Raw genomic sequence first — 13,827 nt, forward strand, 5'->3', positions numbered from 1 at the left:
AGGCACAGTTATCGACAAATCAATCATTTCCCAGTAGATGGCAGCAAACACTCACGAATCAGTTCAATTCATTTGAATGCAGGCAGGACACTAAGTGCATTGAGATGTAGCTGGGGACTATCCATTGTAGTGGGGATACTGCGGAGTGGGGACTTTCGAGTAGCTGGCAAACACTTGCTCTATGCATAGCGCGCATGTTGGTAGATGGGACACATGGAGAAAAGGAGAGGATGAGCGTCCTACACGCAGTCAGGATTTTCATTAGAATAAAGCAGAATGACTAGTGTTTTTCTGATTTACTGAACCTTTTTCCTTCGTATTTGTTCTTCTTGCTTGCTCCCCAAAATGACCACCCGTGGACCTAGCATCGTGTTTGAGTGGCTGAAGACCCTCCAGCTCTCTCAGTATGTGGAGTCCTTCGTGGATAACGGCTATGATGATCTGGAAGTTTGCAAACAAATTGGGGACCCCGACCTGGATGCTATCGGTGTCTACATACCGCACCACCGGCGAAGGATCAACAACGCGGTGCAAAGGCTGAAAGACGAGGATGAGGAAGCCGCCGGGCTTTACTTCACACTTGAGCCAATGCCCACCACACCCCCCAACAGCCACCTGTTGGAACATTACGAGTCCAAACTCTGGGGGTCAAAGTCTTGGAKCGAACCGGACAGTGACCGGGTCGGGAGGAACGGGGGCACATATCTGTGCGTGCAAAGGAACCTGATGCTTGGCAACCGAAGGGAGTTGGTGATTTACCCCAAACTGAAGCTGAAGATCATGATTAGGGATAAAGTCATCGGAGATGGCATCAACCTCGCCAGGCCGCCATACTCAAACAAGGTATATAAGTCACACAAATGTTTTTGGTGTGCTTTGTCCAGTGTTGACCTCATATTGGCTTACAGAAAACCTGTATTGATCTCACATAAGTGCCTGCTGCCTCCCAGTGTGTTCTCAGGTGATGGAGTGGTCAGTGGCCAGTCTTTTGAAGGTCACTTTGGTGGGGTTACCATCATGAGAAAGATATTAGTGCCTTGCTTCCAATACTCTTCACATCCTTATAATCTAAAAATTAGTTTGTATCAATCAAGTTTATTTTATATAGCCCTTCGTACATCAGCTAATATCTCGAAGTGCTGTACAAAAAACCCAGCCTAAAACCCCAAACAGCAAGCAATGCAGGTGTAGAAGCACGGTTTGTATCAGTTTGTATCAGCTATCTGCCATGAGGGCAGGGGCCTCAGGGAAAAGTGGCAATAARAATCGAAACTTTTGAATACCCCCAAAACACAAACTTTGGATCAGCACCTCACCTCACACTTGTCAGGCCCAGCGCTAATGTAATGAGTGACTGACTGGTCACATATCAGATTTCTTTAATGATAACCATGAGAGAATAGAACTGTCCCAGGGTCAGCGAGTTCACTTCAKCCTGCAGCCTGACCTCAGAGCCATACAAAGCATACTATACATATGTTGATACACCTCCAAGYCCTATTATACACTACATGARCAAAAGTATGTGGACACCTGCGGGTCGAACATCTCATTCCAAAATCATGGGCATTAATATGGAGTTGGTCTCCCTTTTTCTGCTATAACAGCCTCCACTGTTCTGGGYAGYCTTTCTACTAGATGTTGGAACATTGCTGGGGGGACTTGCTTCCATTCAGCCACAAGAGCATTAGAGAGGTCGGGCGAGTAGGCCTGGCTCGCAGTCGGCGTTCCAATTCATCCAAAGGTGTTCGATGGGGTTYAGATCAGGGCTTTGTGCAGGCRAGTCAAGTTCTTCCACATCGATCTCGACAAACCATTTCTGCATGGACTTCGCTTTGTGCACAGGGGCATTGTCATGCTGAAACAGGAAAGGACCTTCCCCAYACTGTTTCCACAAAGTTGGAAGCACAGAATTGTCTAGAATGTCATTGTATGCTGTAGCGTTAAGATTTCCCTTCACTGGAACTTAGGGGCCTAGCACGAACCATGGAAAACAGCGCCCAACCATTATTCCTCCTCCACCAAACTTTACAGTTGGCACTATGCATTCGTGAAGGTAGCTTTCTCCTGGCATCCGCCAAACCCAGATTCGTCCATCAGACTGCCAGATGGTGGAGCGTCACTTCAGAGAACGCATTTCCACTGCTCCAGTGTCTAATGGCGGTGAGTTTTACCTCACTCCAGCTGATGCTTGGCATTGCTGGGCATTGCTTGCGAGCTGACAAGGTAAAAAGCTGTCGTTCTGACCCTGAACAAGGCAGTTAACCCATTGAAGGGTTAACCCAGGARGTCATTGAAAATAAGAATTTGTTCTTAACTGACTTGCCTAGTAAAATAGAAATGAAATAGGTTTCCATGGCTGAGCAGCCGCACACAAGCCTAAAATCACTTGCGCATCTTAGGCTTGTGTGCGGCTGCTCAGCCATGGAAACCTAATTAATTTCTATACACTGCTCAAAAAAATAAAGGGAACACTAAAATAACACATCCTAGATCTGAATGAATGAAATATTCTTATTAAATACTTTTTCTTTACATAGTTGAATGTGCTGACAACAAAATCACACAAAAATGATCATGGAAATCAAATTTATCAACCCATGGAGGTCTGGATTTGGAGTCACACTCAAAATTAAAGTGGAAAACCACACTACAGGCTGATCCAACTTTTATGTAATGTCCTTAAAACAAGTCAAAATGAGGCTCAGTAGTGTGTGTGGCTCCACGTGCCTGTATGACCTCCTACAACGCCTGGGCATGCTCTGATGAGGTGGCGGATGGTCTCCTGAGGATCTCTCCAGACCTGGACTATAAGCATCCGCCAACTCCTGGACAGTCTGTGTGCAACGTGGCGTTGGTGAATGGAGCGAGACATGATGTCCCAGATGTGCTAATTGGATTCAGGTCTGGGGAACGGGCGGGCCAGTCCATAGCATCAATGCCTTCCTCTTGCAGGAACTGCTGACACAGTCCAGCCACATGAGGTTCTAGCATTGTCTTGCATTAGGAGGAACCCAGGGCCAACCGCACCAGCATTATGGTCTCACAAGGGGTCTGAGGATCTCATCTCGGTACCTAATGGCAGTCAGGCTACCTCTGGCGAGCACATGGAGGGCTGTGCGGCCCCCAAGAAATGCCACCCCAACCATGACTGACCACCGCCAAACCAGTCATGCTGGAGGATGTTGCAGGCAGCAGAACATTCTCCCGGCGTCTCCAGACTCTGTCACGTCTGTCACGTGCTCAGTGTGAACCTGCTCTCATCTGTGAAGAGCACAGGGCGCCAGTGCGAATTTGCCAATCTTGGTGTTCACTGGCAAATGCCAAATGTCCTGCACGGTGTTGGGCTGTAAGCACAACCCCACCTGTGGACGTCGGGCCCTCATACGCACCTTCATGGAGTCTGTTTCTGACCGTTTGAGCAGACACATGCACATTTGTGGCCTGCTGGAGGTCATTTTGCAGGGCTCTGGCAGTGCTCCTCCTTGCACAAAGGCGGAGGTAGGGTCCCTGCTGCTGGGTTGTTTGCCCTCCTACGGCCTCCTCCACGTCTCCTTGATGTACTGGCCTGTCTCTGGTAGCGCCTCCATGCTCTGGACACTACTCTGACAGACACAGCAAACCTTCTTGCCACAGCTCGCATTGATGTGCCATCCTGGATGAGCTGCACTACCTGAGCCACTTGTGTGGGTTGTAGACTCCGTCTCATGCTACCACTAGAGTGAAAGCACCGCCAGCATTCAAAAGTGCCCAAACATCAGCCAGGAAGCATAGGAACTGAGAAGTGGTCTGTGGTCACCACCTGCAGAACCACTCTTTATTGGGGGTGTCTTTAATTGCCTATAATTTCGACCTGTTGTCTATTCATTTGCACAACAGCATGTGAAATTTATTGTCAAACAGTGTTGCTTCCTAAGTGGACAGTTTGATTTCACAGAAGTGTGATTGACTTGGAGTTACATTGTGTTGTTTAAGTGTTCCCTTTATTTTTTTGAGCAGTGTATATATATATGGGTTGAATATATATATATTCTAATMGTCTAGTTCCTTTAGACAGAAACAAACTTAGCGACGTTGGTCGGGGAGGATTGGTAGGAAGGAGTATACTGTATCTAGCAAGCCAAAAGTTGTGTGTTCGAGCCATGTCAGGGACAACTGTAGCATTTTAACTAGCCCCTCCCCAAACCTTAACCTGAATCTCCTAACGTTTTACGTTTATTCTCCTAACCTTTGTCCTTTTATTTCTCCCAACCTTTTACTTAATTGATTCTAACCTTTTGTCGTTAGTTCTGCTAACCACCAACATACACTGTAAAGCCCAATGTGCTGTCATTACTCAAAACCTTTGAGGAAACCCATTGCACTTAATATATCTGAGTACAGTTACTTAAAGTGATTTTGTAGTCATAGCTCATGCCGTCACCTTGACCCTTWAGGGGGTCCAGATTTGAGTTGTATCAGCATGAACAATTTGAGTAAAGCCCCCACTAAGCCACGCCTATGATATACTTTCCCAGTGTGCCCCTTCCTTTTAGAGTGAATTGTAGAGTTACCACCCATGACTGTATTTGTTAGTGACAGAGACATTGTTGTCGAATTCATTCATTTTCATTCCTAGGCAAATGTCGTTATAACTAAACTCTTTGACTATTTATCTCATAAGGCCTTATTTTGAGGCCTTTCCCTAACACTGTGGAATGAAACTCATGGTTTACAGGCCCCCCAAAATGTATATATATCCTGGCTGGAGGATTTACGTCAATGACGGATTTACATCAATCTTCCAACTGGGATTTCTGGCAAACCTGGGAAATTTATCAGAATTTTGCAACCCTACCGGCAAGTCACATTATGCTTGCAAAGTGATGTGTAATTCCTATTGGAATCCAGACAGAGTTAGGATATCCAACAGTTAAGGTTTTAGTCACCCGCAACCTGCATTCATAATAACTGGCAGAGTTAGGATCAGAGTTAGGATTACCTAAGCCATTTAAATTAGAACAACCATTTCAGTAATGGCTACAAAAAATCMAKCTAAATGATTGGATTAGTTGAGACAAATGTATGTGATTTATCTTTGTGGCATAAGATTAGTCAATCAATCACTCAATGTACATGCAAAAACACAGATATWWAAAAKAAWWWTWAAAAAGCGACCTGCAGTAGAGCAAAAATGTCACTCGTTATCATAACTTTKAAAAATACTTCTGATTTAGATTTGAGTCAGTGCCACAAACATTTTAAAATTAACAATTCATTTTTATTGACTTTGAGTTCCACTAGAAGTATTTMAGTAAAACATGCCTTGGGGTTTACAGTGTCAATTCTCCGTGTAATTCTCCTTTGTTGTTACAACAAAAAACAAGGCTTGCGAAAGTGTTCACTCCCCTTTGCATTTTTCCTATTTTGTTGCCTTACAACCTGGAATTAAAATAGATTTTTTTGGGGGTTTGTATCATTTGATTTAGACAACATGCCTACCACTTTGAAGATGCAAAATATTTTTTCTTGTGAAACAAACAAGAAAAAAGCCCCAAAAAACTGAAAGCTTGAGTGTGCATAACTATTCACCCCCCAAAGGCAATACTTGTATAGCCACTTTTTGCAGAAAATACAGCTGACAGTCTCTTGGGTTATGTCTCTATACGCTTGGTACATCTAGTCACTGGGATTTTTGCCCATTCTTCAAGGCAAAACTGCTCCAGCTCCTTCAAGTTAGATGGGTTCCYCTGGTGTACAGCAATCGTTAAGTCGTAACACAGATTCTCAATTGGAATGAGGTCTGGACTTTGACTAAGCCATTCCAAGATATTTAAATGTTTCCCCTTAAACCACTCAAGTGTTGCTTTAGCAGTATGATTAGGGTCATTGTCCTGTTGGAAGGTGAACCTCAGTCRCAGTCTCAAATCTCTGGAAGACTGAAACAGGTTTTCCTCAAGAATTTCCCTGTATTTAGCGCCTTCCATCATTCCTTCAATTCTGACCAGTTTCCCAGTTCCTGCTGATGAAAAACATCCCCACAGCATGATGCTGCCACCTCCATGTTTCACTGTGGGGATGGTATTCTCGGGGTGATGAGAGGTGTTGGGTTTGCGCCAGACATAGCGTTTTCCTTCATTGGTCAAAATGCTCCATTTTAGTCTCATCTGACCAGAGTACCTTCTTCCATATGTTTGGGGAGTCTCCCACATGCCTTTTAGTGAACACCAAATGGGTTTGCTTACTTTTTTCTTTTAGCAATGGCTTTTTAATGGTCCCTCTTCCGTAAATCCCAGCTCTGTGGAGTGTACATCTTAAAGTGGTTCTATGGACAGATACTCCAATCTCCGCTGTGGAGCTTTGCAGCTCCTTCAGGGTTGTCTTTAGTCTCTTTGTTGCCTCTCTGATTAATGCCCTCCTTGCCTGGTCGATGAGTTTTGGTGTGCAGCCCTGTCTTGGCAGGTCTGTTGTGATGCCATATTCTTTCCTGTTTTAATAATGGATTTAATGGTGCTCCGTGGGATGTTCAAAGTTTCGGATATTTTTTATAACCCAACGCTGATCTGTACTTCTCCACAACTTTGTCCCTGACCTGATTGGAGAGCTCCTTGGTCTTCGTGGTGCTGCTTGCTTGGTAGTGCCCCTTGGTGTTGCAGACTCTGGGCCTTTCAGAACAGGTGCATATATACTGAGATCATGTGACAGATCATGTGACACTTAGATTGCACACAGGTGGACTTAAAAAAAAAAAAATTGTGACTTTTGATGGTAATTGGTTGCACCAGATCTTATTTAAGGGCTTCATAGCAATGGGGGTGAATACATACGCACCCACCACTTTTCAGTTTTTTATTTTTTAGAGGTTTTTTAACAATACATTTGTTTTCATTTTACTTCACCAATTTGGACAATTTTGTCTATGTCCATTACATGAAATCAATTTAAAGTACAGGTTGTAATGCAACAATATAGGAAAAACGCCAAGTGGGGTGAAAACTTACAGTGCCTTGCAAAAGTTACGTCACTCAATTTGTATGCTATTGTACGACCGGGTACAACTTATGATAAGTCCTCTAACTCGTATGATAGTCTACAACCGCTATTCCATTCATAATGTAACCTAATGTAAAGTAATATATCATACTAAATGGAGGGATTAAATATACATACCACATCCTACACCATGCCCTAAGAACAGGTTACATCCTGGGGAGGTCTGAGTTAGAATTGTTGTGTTGTCGGCTGCTGTGATTCGACAATCAGTCTCTAATTTCCTGTAGAGGGTGGCGATTTACAACCTGATAATTATTCATTCACACTGACCTCACCTATCTAGTGTCCTCAACTCTCAAGCCCCAGGGTTAGGTCTTAGATGGTGGCTGAGAACTAGCATTAGAGTGTAGCATCATGTATCAGCGAGGCCTCTCTGTTCATGGTGTTCCAGTGTTTCTCCTATATTATTTTGTAGGTGGGCGCAGAGTTCCTGAACCAACATTGAAGGTTGCGGACACAAAATTCCATTTGAATGTGTCTAAGTAAGTAAAGGAAAAGCATTTGGGGATATCTCCCTACTGTATCTATTAGAGATTTAATTCATATTTTTCCCTGTGGAAAAGGCAAGGTAGTTGTTCTATGATCAATTTAACTAAAAGCCAATACTGCTTTCCTTACAGACTCATAAATCACAAATTCTCTTGGTGAAGAAAAACAACATATTTTTAATGGACGGTTTGGGGTGTGTACTTTTGGCAGGAACACAAATAACGTGACAGTTTAGAGTGGAGAGAGGAACATCTTCCCGTTCTGTGTCTGTGTCTGTGTACGGGCGTGTATACTTATGCATTTGTGCATGTCTGCATTTGCATCACAATGTGAGTCTATGGACTATAGCCTACACATTACATGTGCCAGTGAGGTGTGGTAGGCTACAGGGTATCTAGTGCTGCTAATGCTTTATTTACCAAAACAAAATTGTCTGCCAAACGTAGAACTTGAATAGATTAAGTGTTGCATACAATCATTTTTTATCAAGCATAAGAATATGTGTGGGTGTGCGCTATGATGTTGTTGGGTGAGGCAGAGGGGTGAGTGTGAGGAGGAGGATAGGGGGCGTTGCTTTGTTCAATTTGCCTGACTGTTGCCATGAGGCCATGTTCATTGAGAAGAGTTGACTGTTGATGTTGCATTCTCTCCTGACCTACTGGCCTGTTCACAGGGAAGGACACGCACGCATACAAAAGTGGCGSTCGGTGCCGTTTAAGATGAGGCAGGCCGATTTTTTTTCTCTTCTTCATGAGCATGGCCTCATTTCTATTACAGCATATTGGATGACTGTCATTCATTTTCCATTCACCCAGTTCAATGTAACAGCGATAGYTTTAGACTACTACATTATASTCAAATTTTCCCTATACCCATCATGAGGTTGCTACAACTTAGRCTATGAATGAAAGTTTACAACYTAGATGCACACAGGTCGAGAGACAAATTTGAGGTGACAGACAGTGACACTCTTGCCTGCATCTAGCTGATATAGGGTATAATAGTTAGTATACTTATTAGTCCAACAGTTGCAAACGAGAYTTTCCATTGGACAAATTCAGGTATGTTTATCCCTGTTTTGTTCCGTTTGCTTACGTAAAAAAAATTTTTTCAACAGAATCGGCGGAATGAATACACCCCTGATCACGCGTAAACAGAGTTCACTCTCATACCAGCCACGTTGTATTCCTTCTCTTCCCTTTGCTTGTGGACTTCAATGTACAACACATCAGCTGTATGTGACCTGGCGAAAAAACCCTTCCAAGCCAAACCTCTACAAACAGCCTACATCGTTGTCCCCGTATTAGCTAGAGTAATGTCATAGTCAGCATAGGTAATAGAACTAACACGTTAGTAAAGCATGCAGTAATGTTAGTGTACAGTAAGTAAGCAGTTACACCGGCGGGCCTGGTGACATTCTTGAATTGGAAGAGTTCCAGTGTTGTGTTGGAAAGTCATAGCCAGCTAGCTAACATAGCAGCCCTCTGCTTGAGTAGGGTGTTTCAGTAGGCTAAACTAGCTAGCTACATTTACTAGCTAAGTAAATGAAACTGAAAAAATATGACAATCTCTATTTCTCTTTTGCTTCTTCATTTTGGAAGAAATGTATTTGTTCAAAACTGTTCAACTATTGTCTTTCTGAGTCAACTACTCACCACATTTTATACACTGCAGTGCTAGCTAGCTGTAGCATATGCTTTCAGTACTAGATTCATTCTCTGATCCTTTGACTGGGTGGACAAKATGTCAGTTCATGCTGGAAGAGCTCTGAAAGGCTGGAGGACATCCTCCGGAAGTTGTCATAATTACTGTGTAAGTCTATGGAAGGGGGTGAGAACCATGGGCCTCCTAGGTTTTGTATTTGTATTGTATTGTACCCAGAGGAGGACGGAAGCTATCTGTCCTCCAGCTACACCATGGTGCTACCCTACAGAGTGCTGTTGAGGCTACTGTAGACCTTCTTTGCAAAATAGTGTGTTTTAATCAGTTATTTGGTGATATATTTAGTATAGTTTTATCTAAACAGGATAACTTTTTWWATGTTTTACAATTTAAATTGTTATGCCCCGCTCAGTGTGAGTGGTTGCCAAGATGACCCAGAGCATGAACGACCCCACCATGTCCACACAGCAGGGAATCCGTGTGTCATGAGGAGCGATGGAAAAATATAAAAGGAAAAGAGAGGAGGAGAAAAGSAAAAGAGAGATCAGTCTTATCCAGACTTATGACAGGTTATTATTTAGTGGCATTTAAAGCATCACTCAATGGCAGGAGACAAATAACAGTTTTTCAACCAGACACTGTGTGTTTTGTCCTCTTGTACTGTGTGAGGTTAATAGGTCCTTGCTGTACTGTGCGAGGTTAAAAGGTTCCCCCGTCATGTTTAAAGGATTACTCTTTCATCTCTCTACTATAGTTACTGAATTGCAACTCACTGGGGTGGCTGTTAGCTGAGTGGTTAGAGCATTTGGCCAGTAACAGAAAGGTTGCTGGATCAAATCCCTGAGCTGACAAGGTAAACATCTGTTGTTCTGCCCCTGAACAACGCAGTTGSATGACATTGTCTCCTCAACTCTCTTTTCGTTTGTTCTATTTATGTGTGATTACAGCTGCACTTTGCAGAAATCGATCTGTCATCTCCTGGTTGCTAAGTCTAATAGTTTGCCTAATTTCAGTTTATGTGACAAAACAATCACGTACAGTGTAGAGAGAATCATTTTACCATCTTTTTTCCAGAAAGAAAAATATTGTATTTTCAGCTGTTTTAATAAGCTAGTGTACAAAAACTGAYAGTWAAAGATGCAGAAATGAAACTTAAGAACGTGAAGCACAGAGAAAGCACACACAGAACAGATCTACCGCTTCTTAGACTTGCTTTCAATGAGAATGACAGATCTATAACTCATATTTCTATGTGAATGTGGTCAGGTTGCCCAAAAAGTTACATATTGCAGCTTTAAATCTGGTCAGAATTCCCACCTATATGGCCTACTTTTGACCCGGGCTCATAGTTTCCCTCATTTGAATGCTCTACAAAATGCCCTTTTACCCATATGACTTGAATCAGGTCTCAGAAGACTATAACACATGTGAAATATGAAATCTAGATTAAATGCTGACAGTTCACAGCTCTAGTAGTAAACTAGGGCTGACAAAAGATGATGAGCAGCTTAGAAGTGTGACTGTTGTAGTGAAGTCATAGGGTGACCTCATGTTGGTTGTTGTCTCTTGGCAGATTCTATAAGTAGAGGAAAGTCTGACGTTCTCTGCTCTGGCCTGGAAGGAGATGAGTAAGGAATAAGGATGCATATGGATGATGTTTGATTGCTGGCTCTGCCACAATGGTGACATCATTGTTTAGAATGTTTGCTCTGATAAAATCATCTTGTATGTCACGCCCTGACCGTAGAGAGCTTTTTATGTCTCTATTTTGGTTTGGTCAGGGTGTGATTTGAGTGGGCATTCTATGTTCCTTTTTCTATGATTTGTATTTCTGTGTGTTTGGCRGGGTGTGGTTCTCAGAGGCAGCTGTCTATCGTTGTCTCTGATTGAGAACCATACTTAGGTAGCCTTTTRCCCACCTGTATTTGTGGGTAGTTGTCCATGTATAGTTGCCTGTGAGCACTACGTTGGCGGCATGTTTTTTCGTTTTGATGTTTATTGTWTTGTTGGCGACATCTTAAAATAAAGAAGTATGCACGCTCACCACGCTGAGCTTTGGTCCGCTGTTTCCACCTTAGAGGATCGTGACATTGTAAGACAAAGGAAGACAAAGGATTTTCCCTCCGTACCAAGAACATTAACACTGTGAATTTCACCGGTCTACGGTATATCCTGTAATCCACAGTACATCTTGTACAGTCTAGATTCTAGAGCTGGAGTCCAATTAGAAACCATGCTGTTCTGAGCTAGTGAAAAGACAGAAGAGCAAGTTTTGGTCGAGGTCCATTGAAATACATACACCGAGTGTACAAAACATTAAGAACACCGGCTCTTTCCATGACATCCACTGACCAGGTGAATCCAGGTGAAAGCCATGATCCTTTATTGATGTCACTTTTTAAATAATGTTTTAATTATTTATTTATTTCTTGAATATTCGAAACATACCATATACTTGCAGTGAAGCCGCTGAGCAACTACATCATACCAGTCATCCAACAGATTCCCATTCAGAGCGACACACAGAAGCATCCAGGGTCAATGCCCTGCTCAAGGGCACGTTGACCGATCTCCACCAGGCAAAAATCATGAACCCCAACCCTCCAAGATCCCCCCATGGAAGAAAAATATATAAAATACAATTATCTCCATTCCCCACCCCCAAGAACCCCCCCAATGCACCAACAACCAAGAAAATGAACTAAAGAGAAAAAAAGAAAAGACAGGAGAAAACACAAACAACATTATGCAAAAAATACAAACAAACCCCCCAAAATAATCCATTTAAAACAAAGGACATCAAGGACAACTAATATCATAACAGCAATGCCAACTGTATATGTTTGTGTGCGCATGTCTGGCACTATTACATGTACAGTATGTTGTGTTCTTGTATGTGTTTATTTGAATGAGAGTGTGTGTATATGCATGTGTATAAACACCTGCATGGCATCAGCCTCAGGCAAACCGACATTAGTTGTAAAAACACTGCCACTTAGTGTCATTCAAATGTACTTTTTATTATGTTTTATTTTGAGTTTATTTATTTACTTTTATCTTTGACCATCATTCTATCTCCCGCCACAGCAACTCCACTCCCACTTGTCTCCAATTCCACATACCAACCCTCAGCTTCCCTCAGCCCATCCCATCTATCTCTGCTGGCCACACACTTTCGGGTATCTACGCAACACATATCTTTCAACTATGCTGTGATGTTTAACGTTGTCACGTTCCTGACCTTATTTCCTTTATTTTGTCTTTGTTTAGTATTGTCAGGACGTGAGCTGGGTGGGCATTCTATGTTATGTGTTTCTATGTTGGGTTCTTTTCAATTAGCCTGATATGGTTCTCAATCAGGGGCAGGTGTTTTACGTTTTCTCTTGATTGAGAACCATATTAAGGTAGGCTGTTCACACTGTTTGTTTGCGGTGATTGTTCCTGTGTCAGTGTTTGTGCCCACACGGGACTGTTTCGTTTGTTAGTTTGTTCCTGTTCGTGCGTTCTTCGTTGTCTGTAAGTTCTCATGTTCAGGTCTGTTTACGTCGTTTATTGTTATGTAGTTTGTTTAAGAGTTTTTCCGTCTTCGTCTTTCTTTAATAAAACAAACATGTATTCTACCAAGCTGCGTTTTGGTCCGATCCATGCTCCTCCTCAGACGAGGAGGAGAACGAACGTGACAAACTTACAATTTCAATCTATCTAATCGAATGGAATCCACAGATTGCGAGTTGAAGATAAATACTTTTACTAAGAGTATTAGTATATTAGTAATTGCTGACTCTCCAGATCTCCTAACAGTACTATTTCTAGGGTAAATTTTAGATTTTCAGCCATTCCTGAACCTGAGACCAGAAACAGGCTATCTGAGGGCAATACCAAAATAAATGGTCTATTGATTCTGTATTCTCACAACAACATCTGCAGAGCTTTAGGATTTTATGTCCCAAATATTCAACATTTTGTGGTGGCAAGAATTCTATATAATCATTTTTGCTGAAAAGCACAAAGTTTTGAATCTTGCGTTTTGTTTTATATATTAACTCATATATTAACTGTACCATGGAATCGGTACATCAAAAAATCTCTTCCCAACTTTTGGGAATATGTATGGCACAGTTGTCAACATTCTGGTCCTCAAATGAAACGGTATACTTTCCTATTTATGCTATTTTTATTCCTCCGCCAGTTTTGATCCTTTATATTGGGCAGACAGACCAGTTTCTCTACCTCCACTGCCTCCTCCATTTTTGGAGTAATGCTGTAATCAATTGGTTGTACTCTTGGATTGAGCAGACCTTCCCGTACAATTCTGATAACTCATGGACATAACTCTAACCATTCAATTTACAATATTATTTAAGAACAAAATACCTTTAAAAAACATATTTCCCATAAATACAGGTATTTTATCAACCAGCACATTTAGTTCAGCCATAATATTTGTTAGTATTTGTTTTATCTTTCAGGGGGATGAAATTGATGGTTGATAAAATGTCACTTGTTAAATTCACTTCAGTCAGTGTTGTTAAAGAAAGTTTTAAGCTTTGAGACAATTGAGACATGGTTGTGTATGTTGGCCATTCAAGAGAGGAATGGGCATGAAAAAGACTTAATGGTATGTAATAGGTGCCAGTCGCACTG

The 13,827-nt window shown here is 42.1% G+C and overlaps 1 protein-coding gene across 1 annotated transcript in view; it reads left to right on the forward strand.

The window, feature by feature from the left end:
* The first annotated feature begins 319 nt into the window (after positions 1-319).
* The window catches only part of LOC111954297 (sterile alpha motif domain-containing protein 5), a 39,278-nt gene continuing 25,770 nt past the window's right edge, over positions 320-13,827 (forward strand). The window contains exon 1 of the mRNA XM_070435856.1: positions 320-843. Within this exon, the coding sequence (XP_070291957.1) occupies positions 346-843 (498 nt within the window). The 5' untranslated portion in view covers positions 320-345. The remainder of the gene's footprint in view (positions 844-13,827) is intronic.

Source organism: Salvelinus sp. IW2-2015, linkage group LG28 (assembly GCF_002910315.2).
Source record: "Salvelinus sp. IW2-2015 linkage group LG28, ASM291031v2, whole genome shotgun sequence".
In the NCBI taxonomy this organism is placed as follows: Eukaryota; Metazoa; Chordata; class Actinopteri; order Salmoniformes; family Salmonidae; genus Salvelinus; species Salvelinus sp. IW2-2015.